This window comes from Leguminivora glycinivorella, chromosome 25, assembly GCF_023078275.1.
Source record: "Leguminivora glycinivorella isolate SPB_JAAS2020 chromosome 25, LegGlyc_1.1, whole genome shotgun sequence".
Lineage (NCBI taxonomy): Eukaryota > Metazoa > Arthropoda > Insecta > Lepidoptera > Tortricidae > Leguminivora > Leguminivora glycinivorella.
The window spans coordinates 10,122,528-10,133,793 of NC_062995.1; the positions used below are offsets into that span (position 1 = coordinate 10,122,528).

Sequence of the window (11,266 nt, forward strand, 5' to 3'; positions counted from 1 at the left end):
GAGGGGCTGCTGCGCGCGACGTCACAGCAGCTCGCCGACGCGCCGGGCGCCACGGGCGACGCGCCCGGCCTCTGCCCCGGCGGGATAGACAGGTGACACAGTGTCGTGTATACACGACGGCCGAGGGGCTGCTGCGCGCGACGTCACAGCAGCTCGCCGACGCGCCGGGCGCCACGGGCGACGCGCCCGGCCTCTGCCCCGGCGGGATAGACAGGTGACACAGTGTCGTGTATACACGACGGCCGAGGGGCTGCTGCGCGCGACGTCACAGCAGCTCGCCGACGCGCCGGGCGCCACGGGCGACGCGCCCGGCCTCTGCCCCGGCGGGATAGACAGGTGACACAGTGTCGTGTATACACGACGGCCGAGGGGCTGCTGCGCGCGACGTCACAGCAGCTCGCCGACGCGCCGGGCGCCACGGGCGACGCGCCCGGCCTCTGCCCCGGCGGGATAGACAGGTGACACAGTGTCGTGTATACACGACGGCCGAGGGGCTGCTGCGCGCGACGTCACAGCAGCTCGCCGACGCGCCGGGCGCCACGGGCGACGCGCCCGGCCTCTGCCCCGGCGGGATAGACAGGTGACACAGTGTCGTGTATACACGACGGCCGAGGGGCTGCTGCGCGCGACGTCACAGCAGCTCGCCGACGCGCCGGGCGCCACGGGCGACGCGCCCGGCCTCTGCCCCGGCGGGATAGACAGGTGACACAGTGTCGTGTATACACGACGGCCGAGGGCTGCTGCGCGCGACGTCACAGCAGCTCGCCGACGCGCCGGGCGCCACGGGCGACGCGCCCGGCCTCTGCCCCGGCGGGATAGACAGGTGACACAGTGTCGTGTATACACGACGGCCGAGGGCTGCTGCGCGCGACGTCACAGCAGCTCGCCGACGCGCCGGGCGCCACGGGCGACGCGCCCGGCCTCTGCCCCGGCGGGATAGACAGGTGACACAGTGTCGTGTATACACGACGGCCGAGGGCTGCTGCGCGCGACGTCACAGCAGCTCGCCGACGCGCCGGGCGCCACGGGCGACGCGCCCGGCCTCTGCCCCGGCGGGATAGACAGGTGACACAGTGTCGTGTATACACGACGGCCGAGGGGCTGCTGCGCGCGACGTCACAGCAGCTCGCCGACGCGCCGGGCGCCACGGGCGACGCGCCCGGCCTCTGCCCCGGCGGGATAGACAGGTGACACAGTGTCGTGTATACACGACGGCCGAGGGGCTGCTGCGCGCGACGTCACAGCAGCTCGCCGACGCGCCGGGCGCCACGGGCGACGCGCCCGGCCTCTGCCCCGGCGGGATAGACAGGTGACACAGTGTCGTGTATACACGACGGCCGAGGGGCTGCTGCGCGCGACGTCACAGCAGCTCGCCGACGCGCCGGGCGCCACGGGCGACGCGCCCGGCCTCTGCCCCGGCGGGATAGACAGGTGACACAGTGTCGTGTATACACGACGGCCGAGGGGCTGCTGCGCGCGACGTCACAGCAGCTCGCCGACGCGCCGGGCGCCACGGGCGACGCGCCCGGCCTCTGCCCCGGCGGGATAGACAGGTGACACAGTGTCGTGTATACACGACGGCCGAGGGGCTGCTGCGCGCGACGTCACAGCAGCTCGCCGACGCGCCGGGCGCCACGGGCGACGCGCCCGGCCTCTGCCCCGGCGGGATAGACAGGTGACACAGTGTCGTGTATACACGACGGCCGAGGGCTGCTGCGCGCGACGTCACAGCAGCTCGCCGACGCGCCGGGCGCCACGGGCGACGCGCCCGGCCTCTGCCCCGGCGGGATAGACAGGTGACACAGTGTCGTGTATACACGACGGCCGAGGGCTGCTGCGCGCGACGTCACAGCAGCTCGCCGACGCGCCGGGCGCCACGGGCGACGCGCCCGGCCTCTGCCCCGGCGGGATAGACAGGTGACACAGTGTCGTGTATACACGACGGCCGAGGGGCTGCTGCGCGCGACGTCACAGCAGCTCGCCGACGCGCCGGGCGCCACGGGCGACGCGCCCGGCCTCTGCCCCGGCGGGATAGACAGGTGACACAGTGTCGTGTATACACGACGGCCGAGGGCTGCTGCGCGCGACGTCACAGCAGCTCGCCGACGCGCCGGGCGCCACGGGCGACGCGCCCGGCCTCTGCCCCGGCGGGATAGACAGGTGACACAGTGTCGTGTATACACGACGGCCGAGGGGCTGCTGCGCGCGACGTCACAGCAGCTCGCCGACGCGCCGGGCGCCACGGGCGACGCGCCCGGCCTCTGCCCCGGCGGGATAGACAGGTGACACAGTGTCGTGTATACACGACGGCCGAGGGGCTGCTGCGCGCGACGTCACAGCAGCTCGCCGACGCGCCGGGCGCCACGGGCGACGCGCCCGGCCTCTGCCCCGGCGGGATAGACAGGTGACACAGTGTCGTGTATACACGACGGCCGAGGGCTGCTGCGCGCGACGTCACAGCAGCTCGCCGACGCGCCGGGCGCCACGGGCGACGCGCCCGGCCTCTGCCCCGGCGGGATAGACAGGTGACACAGTGTCGTGTATACACGACGGCCGAGGGGCTGCTGCGCGCGACGTCACAGCAGCTCGCCGACGCGCCGGGCGCCACGGGCGACGCGCCCGGCCTCTGCCCCGGCGGGATAGACAGGTGACACAGTGTCGTGTATACACGACGGCCGAGGGCTGCTGCGCGCGACGTCACAGCAGCTCGCCGACGCGCCGGGCGCCACGGGCGACGCGCCCGGCCTCTGCCCCGGCGGGATAGACAGGTGACACAGTGTCGTGTATACACGACGGCCGAGGGCTGCTGCGCGCGACGTCACAGCAGCTCGCCGACGCGCCGGGCGCCACGGGCGACGCGCCCGGCCTCTGCCCCGGCGGGATAGACAGGTGACACAGTGTCGTGTATACACGACGGCCGAGGGGCTGCTGCGCGCGACGTCACAGCAGCTCGCCGACGCGCCGGGCGCCACGGGCGACGCGCCCGGCCTCTGCCCCGGCGGGATAGACAGGTGACACAGTGTCGTGTATACACGACGGCCGAGGGCTGCTGCGCGCGACGTCACAGCAGCTCGCCGACGCGCCGGGCGCCACGGGCGACGCGCCCGGCCTCTGCCCCGGCGGGATAGACAGGTGACACAGTGTCGTGTATACACGACGGCCGAGGGGCTGCTGCGCGCGACGTCACAGCAGCTCGCCGACGCGCCGGGCGCCACGGGCGACGCGCCCGGCCTCTGCCCCGGCGGGATAGACAGGTGACACAGTGTCGTGTATACACGACGGCCGAGGGGCTGCTGCGCGCGACGTCACAGCAGCTCGCCGACGCGCCGGGCGCCACGGGCGACGCGCCCGGCCTCTGCCCCGGCGGGATAGACAGGTGACACAGTGTCGTGTATACACGACGGCCGAGGGGCTGCTGCGCGCGACGTCACAGCAGCTCGCCGACGCGCCGGGCGCCACGGGCGACGCGCCCGGCCTCTGCCCCGGCGGGATAGACAGGTGACACAGTGTCGTGTATACACGACGGCCGAGGGCTGCTGCGCGCGACGTCACAGCAGCTCGCCGACGCGCCCGGCGCCACGGGCGACGCGCCCGGCCTCTGCCCCGGCGGGATAGACAGGTGACACAGTGTCGTGTATACACGACGGCCGAGGGGCTGCTGCGCGCGACGTCACAGCAGCTCGCCGACGCGCCCGGCGCCACGGGCGACGCGCCCGGCCTCTGCCCCGGCGGGATAGACAGGTGACACAGTGTCGTGTATACACGACGGCCGAGGGGCTGCTGCGCGCGACGTCACAGCAGCTCGCCGACGCGCCGGGCGCCACGGGCGACGCGCCCGGCCTCTGCCCCGGCGGGATAGACAGGTGACACAGTGTCGTGTATACACGACGGCCGAGGGCTGCTGCGCGCGACGTCACAGCAGCTCGCCGACGCGCCGGGCGCCACGGGCGACGCGCCCGGCCTCTGCCCCGGCGGGATAGACAGGTGACACAGTGTCGTGTATACACGACGGCCGAGGGCTGCTGCGCGCGACGTCACAGCAGCTCGCCGACGCGCCGGGCGCCACGGGCGACGCGCCCGGCCTCTGCCCCGGCGGGATAGACAGGTGACACAGTGTCGTGTATACACGACGGCCGAGGGGCTGCTGCGCGCGACGTCACAGCAGCTCGCCGACGCGCCGGGCGCCACGGGCGACGCGCCCGGCCTCTGCCCCGGCGGGATAGACAGGTGACACAGTGTCGTGTATACACGACGGCCGAGGGCTGCTGCGCGCGACGTCACAGCAGCTCGCCGACGCGCCGGGCGCCACGGGCGACGCGCCCGGCCTCTGCCCCGGCGGGATAGACAGGTGACACAGTGTCGTGTATACACGACGGCCGAGGGGCTGCTGCGCGCGACGTCACAGCAGCTCGCCGACGCGCCGGGCGCCACGGGCGACGCGCCCGGCCTCTGCCCCGGCGGGATAGACAGGTGACACAGTGTCGTGTATACACGACGGCCGAGGGGCTGCTGCGCGCGACGTCACAGCAGCTCGCCGACGCGCCGGGCGCCACGGGCGACGCGCCCGGCCTCTGCCCCGGCGGGATACGCGCCCGGCCTCTGCCCCGGCGGGATAGACAGGTGACACAGTGTCGTGTATACACGACGGCCGAGGGGCTGCTGCGCGCGACGTCACAGCAGCTCGCCGACGCGCCGGGCGCCACGGGCGACGCGCCCGGCCTCTGCCCCGGCGGGATAGACAGGTGACACAGTGTCGTGTATACACGACGGCCGAGGGGCTGCTGCGCGCGACGTCACAGCAGCTCGCCGACGCGCCGGGCGCCACGGGCGACGCGCCCGGCCTCTGCCCCGGCGGGATAGACAGGTGACACAGTGTCGTGCATACACGACGGCCGAGGGCTGCTGCGCGCGACGTCACAGCAGCTCGCCGACGCGCCGGGCGCCACGGGCGACGCGCCCGGCCTCTGCCCCGGCGGGATAGACAGGTGACACAGTGTCGTGTATACACGACGGCCGAGGGGCTGCTGCGCGCGACGTCACAGCAGCTCGCCGACGCGCCGGGCGCCACGGGCGACGCGCCCGGCCTCTGCCCCGGCGGGATAGACAGGTGACACAGTGTCGTGTATACACGACGGCCGAGGGGCTGCTGCGCGCGACGTCACAGCAGCTCGCCGACGCGCCGGGCGCCACGGGCGACGCGCCCGGCCTCTGCCCCGGCGGGATAGACAGGTGACACAGTGTCGTGTATACACGACGGCCGAGGGCTGCTGCGCGCGACGTCACAGCAGCTCGCCGACGCGCCGGGCGCCACGGGCGACGCGCCCGGCCTCTGCCCCGGCGGGATAGACAGGTGACACAGTGTCGTGTATACACGACGGCCGAGGGGCTGCTGCGCGCGACGTCACAGCAGCTCGCCGACGCGCCGGGCGCCACGGGCGACGCGCCCGGCCTCTGCCCCGGCGGGATAGACAGGTGACACAGTGTCGTGTATACACGACGGCCGAGGGGCTGCTGCGCGCGACGTCACAGCAGCTCGCCGACGCGCCGGGCGCCACGGGCGACGCGCCCGGCCTCTGCCCCGGCGGGATAGACAGGTGACACAGTGTCGTGTATACACGACGGCCGAGGGCTGCTGCGCGCGACGTCACAGCAGCTCGCCGACGCGCCCGGCGCCACGGGCGACGCGCCCGGCCTCTGCCCCGGCGGGATAGACAGGTGACACAGTGTCGTGTATACACGACGGCCGAGGGGCTGCTGCGCGCGACGTCACAGCAGCTCGCCGACGCGCCGGGCGCCACGGGCGACGCGCCCGGCCTCTGCCCCGGCGGGATAGACAGGTGACACAGTGTCGTGTATACACGACGGCCGAGGGCTGCTGCGCGCGACGTCACAGCAGCTCGCCGACGCGCCGGGCGCCACGGGCGACGCGCCCGGCCTCTGCCCCGGCGGGATAGACAGGTGACACAGTGTCGTGTATACACGACGGCCGAGGGGCTGCTGCGCGCGACGTCACAGCAGCTCGCCGACGCGCCGGGCGCCACGGGCGACGCGCCCGGCCTCTGCCCCGGCGGGATAGACAGGTGACACAGTGTCGTGTATACACGACGGCCGAGGGGCTGCTGCGCGCGACGTCACAGCAGCTCGCCGACGCGCCCGGCGCCACGGGCGACGCGCCCGGCCTCTGCCCCGGCGGGATAGACAGGTGACACAGTGTCGTGTATACACGACGGCCGAGGGGCTGCTGCGCGCGACGTCACAGCAGCTCGCCGACGCGCCGGGCGCCACGGGCGACGCGCCCGGCCTCTGCCCCGGCGGGATAGACAGGTGACACAGTGTCGTGTATACACGACGGCCGAGGGGCTGCTGCGCGCGACGTCACAGCAGCTCGCCGACGCGCCGGGCGCCACGGGCGACGCGCCCGGCCTCTGCCCCGGCGGGATAGACAGGTAAAGGCCGCTGTACACATGGGGCCAACCCTTGGAGCAATCCCTTGGCCGAGCGTGTAGAGGGCTACTTGGCTGTATGTTGGCAGCTGCAACCGACTGGTGTCGGTTTTTTGTCCACACATCAAAGGATCTTGGCGCACATGGCCAACTGCGTTCACGCGTTGTCGCCTCATTCAGTTTGTCGTCAGCCGTCAGAGAGGACAGTAGTGAAAGATTTACGATTTATCTATGCCAATAGTGTTGATTTTAGGAAATACAAATGCAAATGTTTAATGTATTGCCTAAAAAAGATAAATGTGCTTATCAGAATATTCAAAAAATTGTTAATATTTCGGATAATTTAATGTTATCTCGAGGTTATTATTTATTAATTAAATTTTGCTGACAACGTGAATGACCTAGAATCACCTAGCCTTTTCCATTTACGTCCATGTTTTATGAAGAGCCAATGCCAAGTGATTGGTTCATCAATGTGTAAACAGCGGCTCTTATCTTGGCCAAAGGGCTGCTCCAAGGGTTGGCCCAACCGTTGCCTGCCATCCAATTTAAAACGCTATTTTTTTTACAGTTTCATAGCGAAAATGGAAGAAGTGCTGGACTGCAAGCGACCGGTGACCATTATTCTGGACGACCCGGCCGGCAACTCATACGTGCAAAGCCTTGAAGAAGACCAGCCCGACTCAGGTAAATCACTTACCTCCTTAACTTCAAGGCTCGGAACCGGTTCATTTTTTACCGGTTAAAACCGGTTTATTTCGAATTTGCTCAGAACTAGGGTTGCAAAAAAACGGTTTTTTTCTGGCTTGAAAAAAAGACATGAAAAAAAACAGTGTTTTTTCTGGAGTATGTTTTTTTTCTAAAGTACGAAATCTCAAAATTTGCAAAGCAGTTAACACTTCTATACGGTTTTTCAGACTTAATGTTAACTATTAAACGAATTTAATCAAATAACTTTAATTTCTGGTCTTATAAAACTATAAAAGTAACATTTACGAAATCTGTAGTTATCACTATTTACTGTTGGCAACACCACCGCCTCTCCACGCTGCACGCCGCATCGGGGATTTCCCCAATAAACGTTTGTATACTGAATGTTAATCGAATTAAAATGTACGTTATTGTTATTGAAACACGTTACAACTCACGAAAAACCGTTATTGTCGAATTATTTGTTCATCTGAAAAAAAAAAACAATGGTGCTCGGTTTTTTTTCATAATTCTGAAAGAAAAAAGATTTGGTTTTTTTTTCTATTTGCAACCCTACTCCGAACTTTGTAAATAACGCGAACGTTATGAGAACATTATTTTAACCGAAATAAACCGGTTTATTCGACGAGTGGCGAGACGCACAGGCGCCGCTTATTAAATACCTACGTTCACGGAGCGACCTTTTTGTTTGGTTAGAACAATAATAATAACATAGAAAACATCCATGACTCAGGAACAAATATCTGTGCTCATCACACAAATGCCCTTACCGGGATTCGAACCCAGGACCGCGGATTAGCAGGCAGGATCACTACCGACTGCGCCAGACCGGTCGTCAATAGTTCTACAGTGGCCTGTGTTCCAATTCTTGACTGTATTGGTAGCGCTGCGTCCGCCCCACATTACACGATGTGATATTTAATTTTATAAAACTCTTTACCTTGCAGGTTTGAAAATCGTACATTACGAGCGCTCGCACGAACAGAACGAGGAACTCGGCCTCAACGATATGAAGACAGAAGGATACGAGAACAGTTAGACTTGGCGTATCAAATCATTAATAAAATGTTTAACTCAGTCTGGTTCTTATTTCTTGACAACCTCCTTTTCAACCCCCGATGCAAAAACGAAGGGGTGTTATAAGTTTGACATGTCTGTCTGTGTGTGTGTCTGTCTGTGGCATCGTAGCTCCGGAAGAACCTATTTAGATTTAGTTTTTTTTTGTCTGAAAGCTGAAGTCGGGAGTGTTCTTAGCCATGTTTCATGAAAATCGGTCCACTATGTCGCGGTCGGGGGTTTTTTCAAAATTGTAATTTTGTGGTTAGGTTATAACACTTCTCCATGTCTATTGTACTTTGAGTCGTCGGCAAACCGAACCCTCCTTAGAACTTTTATACTCTTTTAGGGTGCCGTACCAAAAAGGTACAAAAGGAACTCTTATGGTGCCGCTCTGTCCGTCTGTCACATTACTTAACACTTTCATTGCTAGGCCAAAATCAAAGTCCTTCGCTGAATGCTGGCGTAAATACAAACATATATATAAGACTCCCCCGTGGACTCCAATCGCACACACTCAACGAACTCAATGAATAAACAACGCCGCACGCTGAGTACTCCGCTGTGGAGTTCATTTATTTCTATGCCGTATGCTAGCGACTCCTCTAGGGAGTCCAGGGCTGTCACAAAGGACAAAATATCAACACGAGAGGTCACCCGATAAGTCTGGCATAGAGCACAAACGATAACCGAATGGCTCTATTTGTAACCTTAGACCCAAGCGCACTTCAGTCCAGGTAAACCCCGGGTTCGCAGCCGGCGGATAAGACAATACAAAAGATAGATAAGAAGTAATAAACAACTTTGCGACGGCTAAGTGCATTATGATTATAAGTACTTTATTTTGCAAAGGACTTTCGTCTTTATTATATGGGCACGAAGTTATCAAATTCAGTTACCATTCGTTGCTGTTCGTTGGGACCTAGTAAACTCGTAATTTATTTTAGCCAAAAACCATGAGCGCGACTACAAATGGTTCTGGAATCTGTCGATTCTATCTGAATTCGTGGTTCATCCGAGTTTTAAAGTAACGACGGTCGCCTAAAACCTGTTTAAATATACTTAACTAAAAACGTATGTTACTGATATAAATTTAATTACTAGACTAGATCATTATTTCAGCGTCCCTGCAGGGCGGTTCCATTGCTTAGTCGCTGCCTGTATGTGTAAAATAAATAAACCCCACACAGAGACTATATGCTCGTATTTTTAAGATTAAGAAAATATCGGTCGATTCATTCATTTCAGTAATCTTTAAAAAATACAAAAAAAAACATTTAAGAGAATAAGATTTAATATTCCATTGTTAACGTTATGTAGAAGAAAATGAGGAAAATATGCAAGCTTTTAAATTGTTTTTCTTAAAATTCTAATCCTAAAAAACGAGGTAAAGTGACAGCCCTGAAATATCGTAAGTTTCGTAAGAACTCGCTAGAGGAGTCGGATAGCATGGCGTTTAGTCATCTATAATAGGCTAGTTTCCTATACTTAAAATAAAATATTTTATGCATTGCACGAAATAAAGCTCCACAAAATTTGAATAAATATATGGACAGTAGTTGTATTTCAACAAAATTTCTATTTAATAAGTCAAAGAGAAAGATAAAAAGTAAATGAATTGACCGTGACGTCACTCCTCAGTATTTCATATTAATTCCATACTAGCAAATCGTTTTGACAGTTCTTAAAAAGAAGCTGATTTGACTAGTAGGAAACTAGCCTATTATATAGTACGAACTCCTCTCGGGAGTCCTGTCGCATGTGGACATAGTTTAAGAGAACTCCACGGTGGAGTTCTTAGCAATGAAAGTGTTAATATCTCGAGAACTACTCATGCTATCGCTCTGAAATGAATACTAGTGAACATTGTTAACTTCTAAAAATTGAAAGTATTATTTTCTGTGTTCTTAACACTTAAGGTAGTCTGGCTCTGTCGCACCAATACGAGCGATAGAGATAGATATCTACGAGGAGCGTTTCGTTTCGTGAGCGTTTGTGCCATTCGGCTACGCACCTAGGTCTGGCCACCACTAGTGATGTGCGAGTTGCAGAAACTTTCCAAAAAAATGTTAAATTTCTTGAAAAAATCACGAAAAATAAAGGGAATTTAAATTTATGAAATGGAAACTTTCCATCCATACAAATTATGGAAAGTTTCCGCAGTTTTCCTATGTGAAAATTTCAGAATGGAAACTTTGCGTCGGCACATCAGTAGCCACCACTGAAGTTAAAATGATTCAAAGCAGCGCCATCTAGATTTATCTATGAATTGAGGGCCATTTAGAGTTACATCTTTTTATTGTACGAGATTATTACAGGATTATTAATCGACGTAGCGAAAGAAACTATCAATACTATCTATTTATTTATTATTGTTCGGAGAACCAACAGCTATTAATACAGAAAGGTTAACTTAATTAGGTTACAAAAAGCCAATTACAGGTTCCCACCAATAGTAACATACTGGGAGTTATTAGGTGGTTTACACTATCACATTGCAATACTAAGCAACCTACTTAATCTAACTAGATTTTAAACAAGACAAAAAAATATCATGCTTAAATGACACACTCGCTTTAAAAAAACTATCATTTAAACTATATATTTATTTTCATCACACCCGCACTTTAAATGCAAACGCAGGCGGAACGTGAGTTATAGAAAAATCGGTCTCCCAAGGGAATAATGAAATTTCTTGTACCGTACTTAACTGTTTTACATATATTTACATTTTTACATTGCGAGTGTGATGAAAAACAATGAATATTACTAACTCGAGTCTTTAAAATCGCTCCGGCAAGCCGTCGCGATTTAACTTTCGTTAGTAATATTCAACTTCCTCCCCTTTTTGCACAATGTACTATTATATTGCACAATGTACTAGACGACCGGTCTGGCTTAGTTGGTAGTGACCCTGCCTGCTAAGCCGCGGTCCCGGGTTCGAATCCCGGTAAGGGCATTTATTTGTGTGATGAGCACAGATATTTGTTCCTGAGTCATGGATGTTTTCTATGTATATAAGTATGTATTTATCAATTTAAGTATGTATATCGTCG

At 58.6% G+C, this 11,266-nt stretch overlaps 1 protein-coding gene across 2 annotated transcripts in view; it reads left to right on the top strand.

The window, feature by feature from the left end:
• LOC125239066 (zinc finger protein ZPR1) overlaps window positions 1-11,266 on the top strand; it is a 37,754-nt gene that overhangs the window by 16,455 nt on the left and 10,033 nt on the right. Inside the window, exons 10-11 of one of the 2 annotated variants that reach the window (XM_048146529.1) lie at window positions 7,015-7,130; window positions 8,102-8,221. In XM_048146529.1, coding sequence (XP_048002486.1) covers window positions 7,015-7,130; window positions 8,102-8,193 — 208 coding nt within the window. In that variant the 3' untranslated portion in view covers window positions 8,194-8,221. Of the gene's footprint in view, window positions 1-7,014; window positions 7,131-8,101; window positions 8,233-11,266 lie in introns of those variants that run through there. The other variant, XM_048146528.1, reaches the window with a different exon arrangement.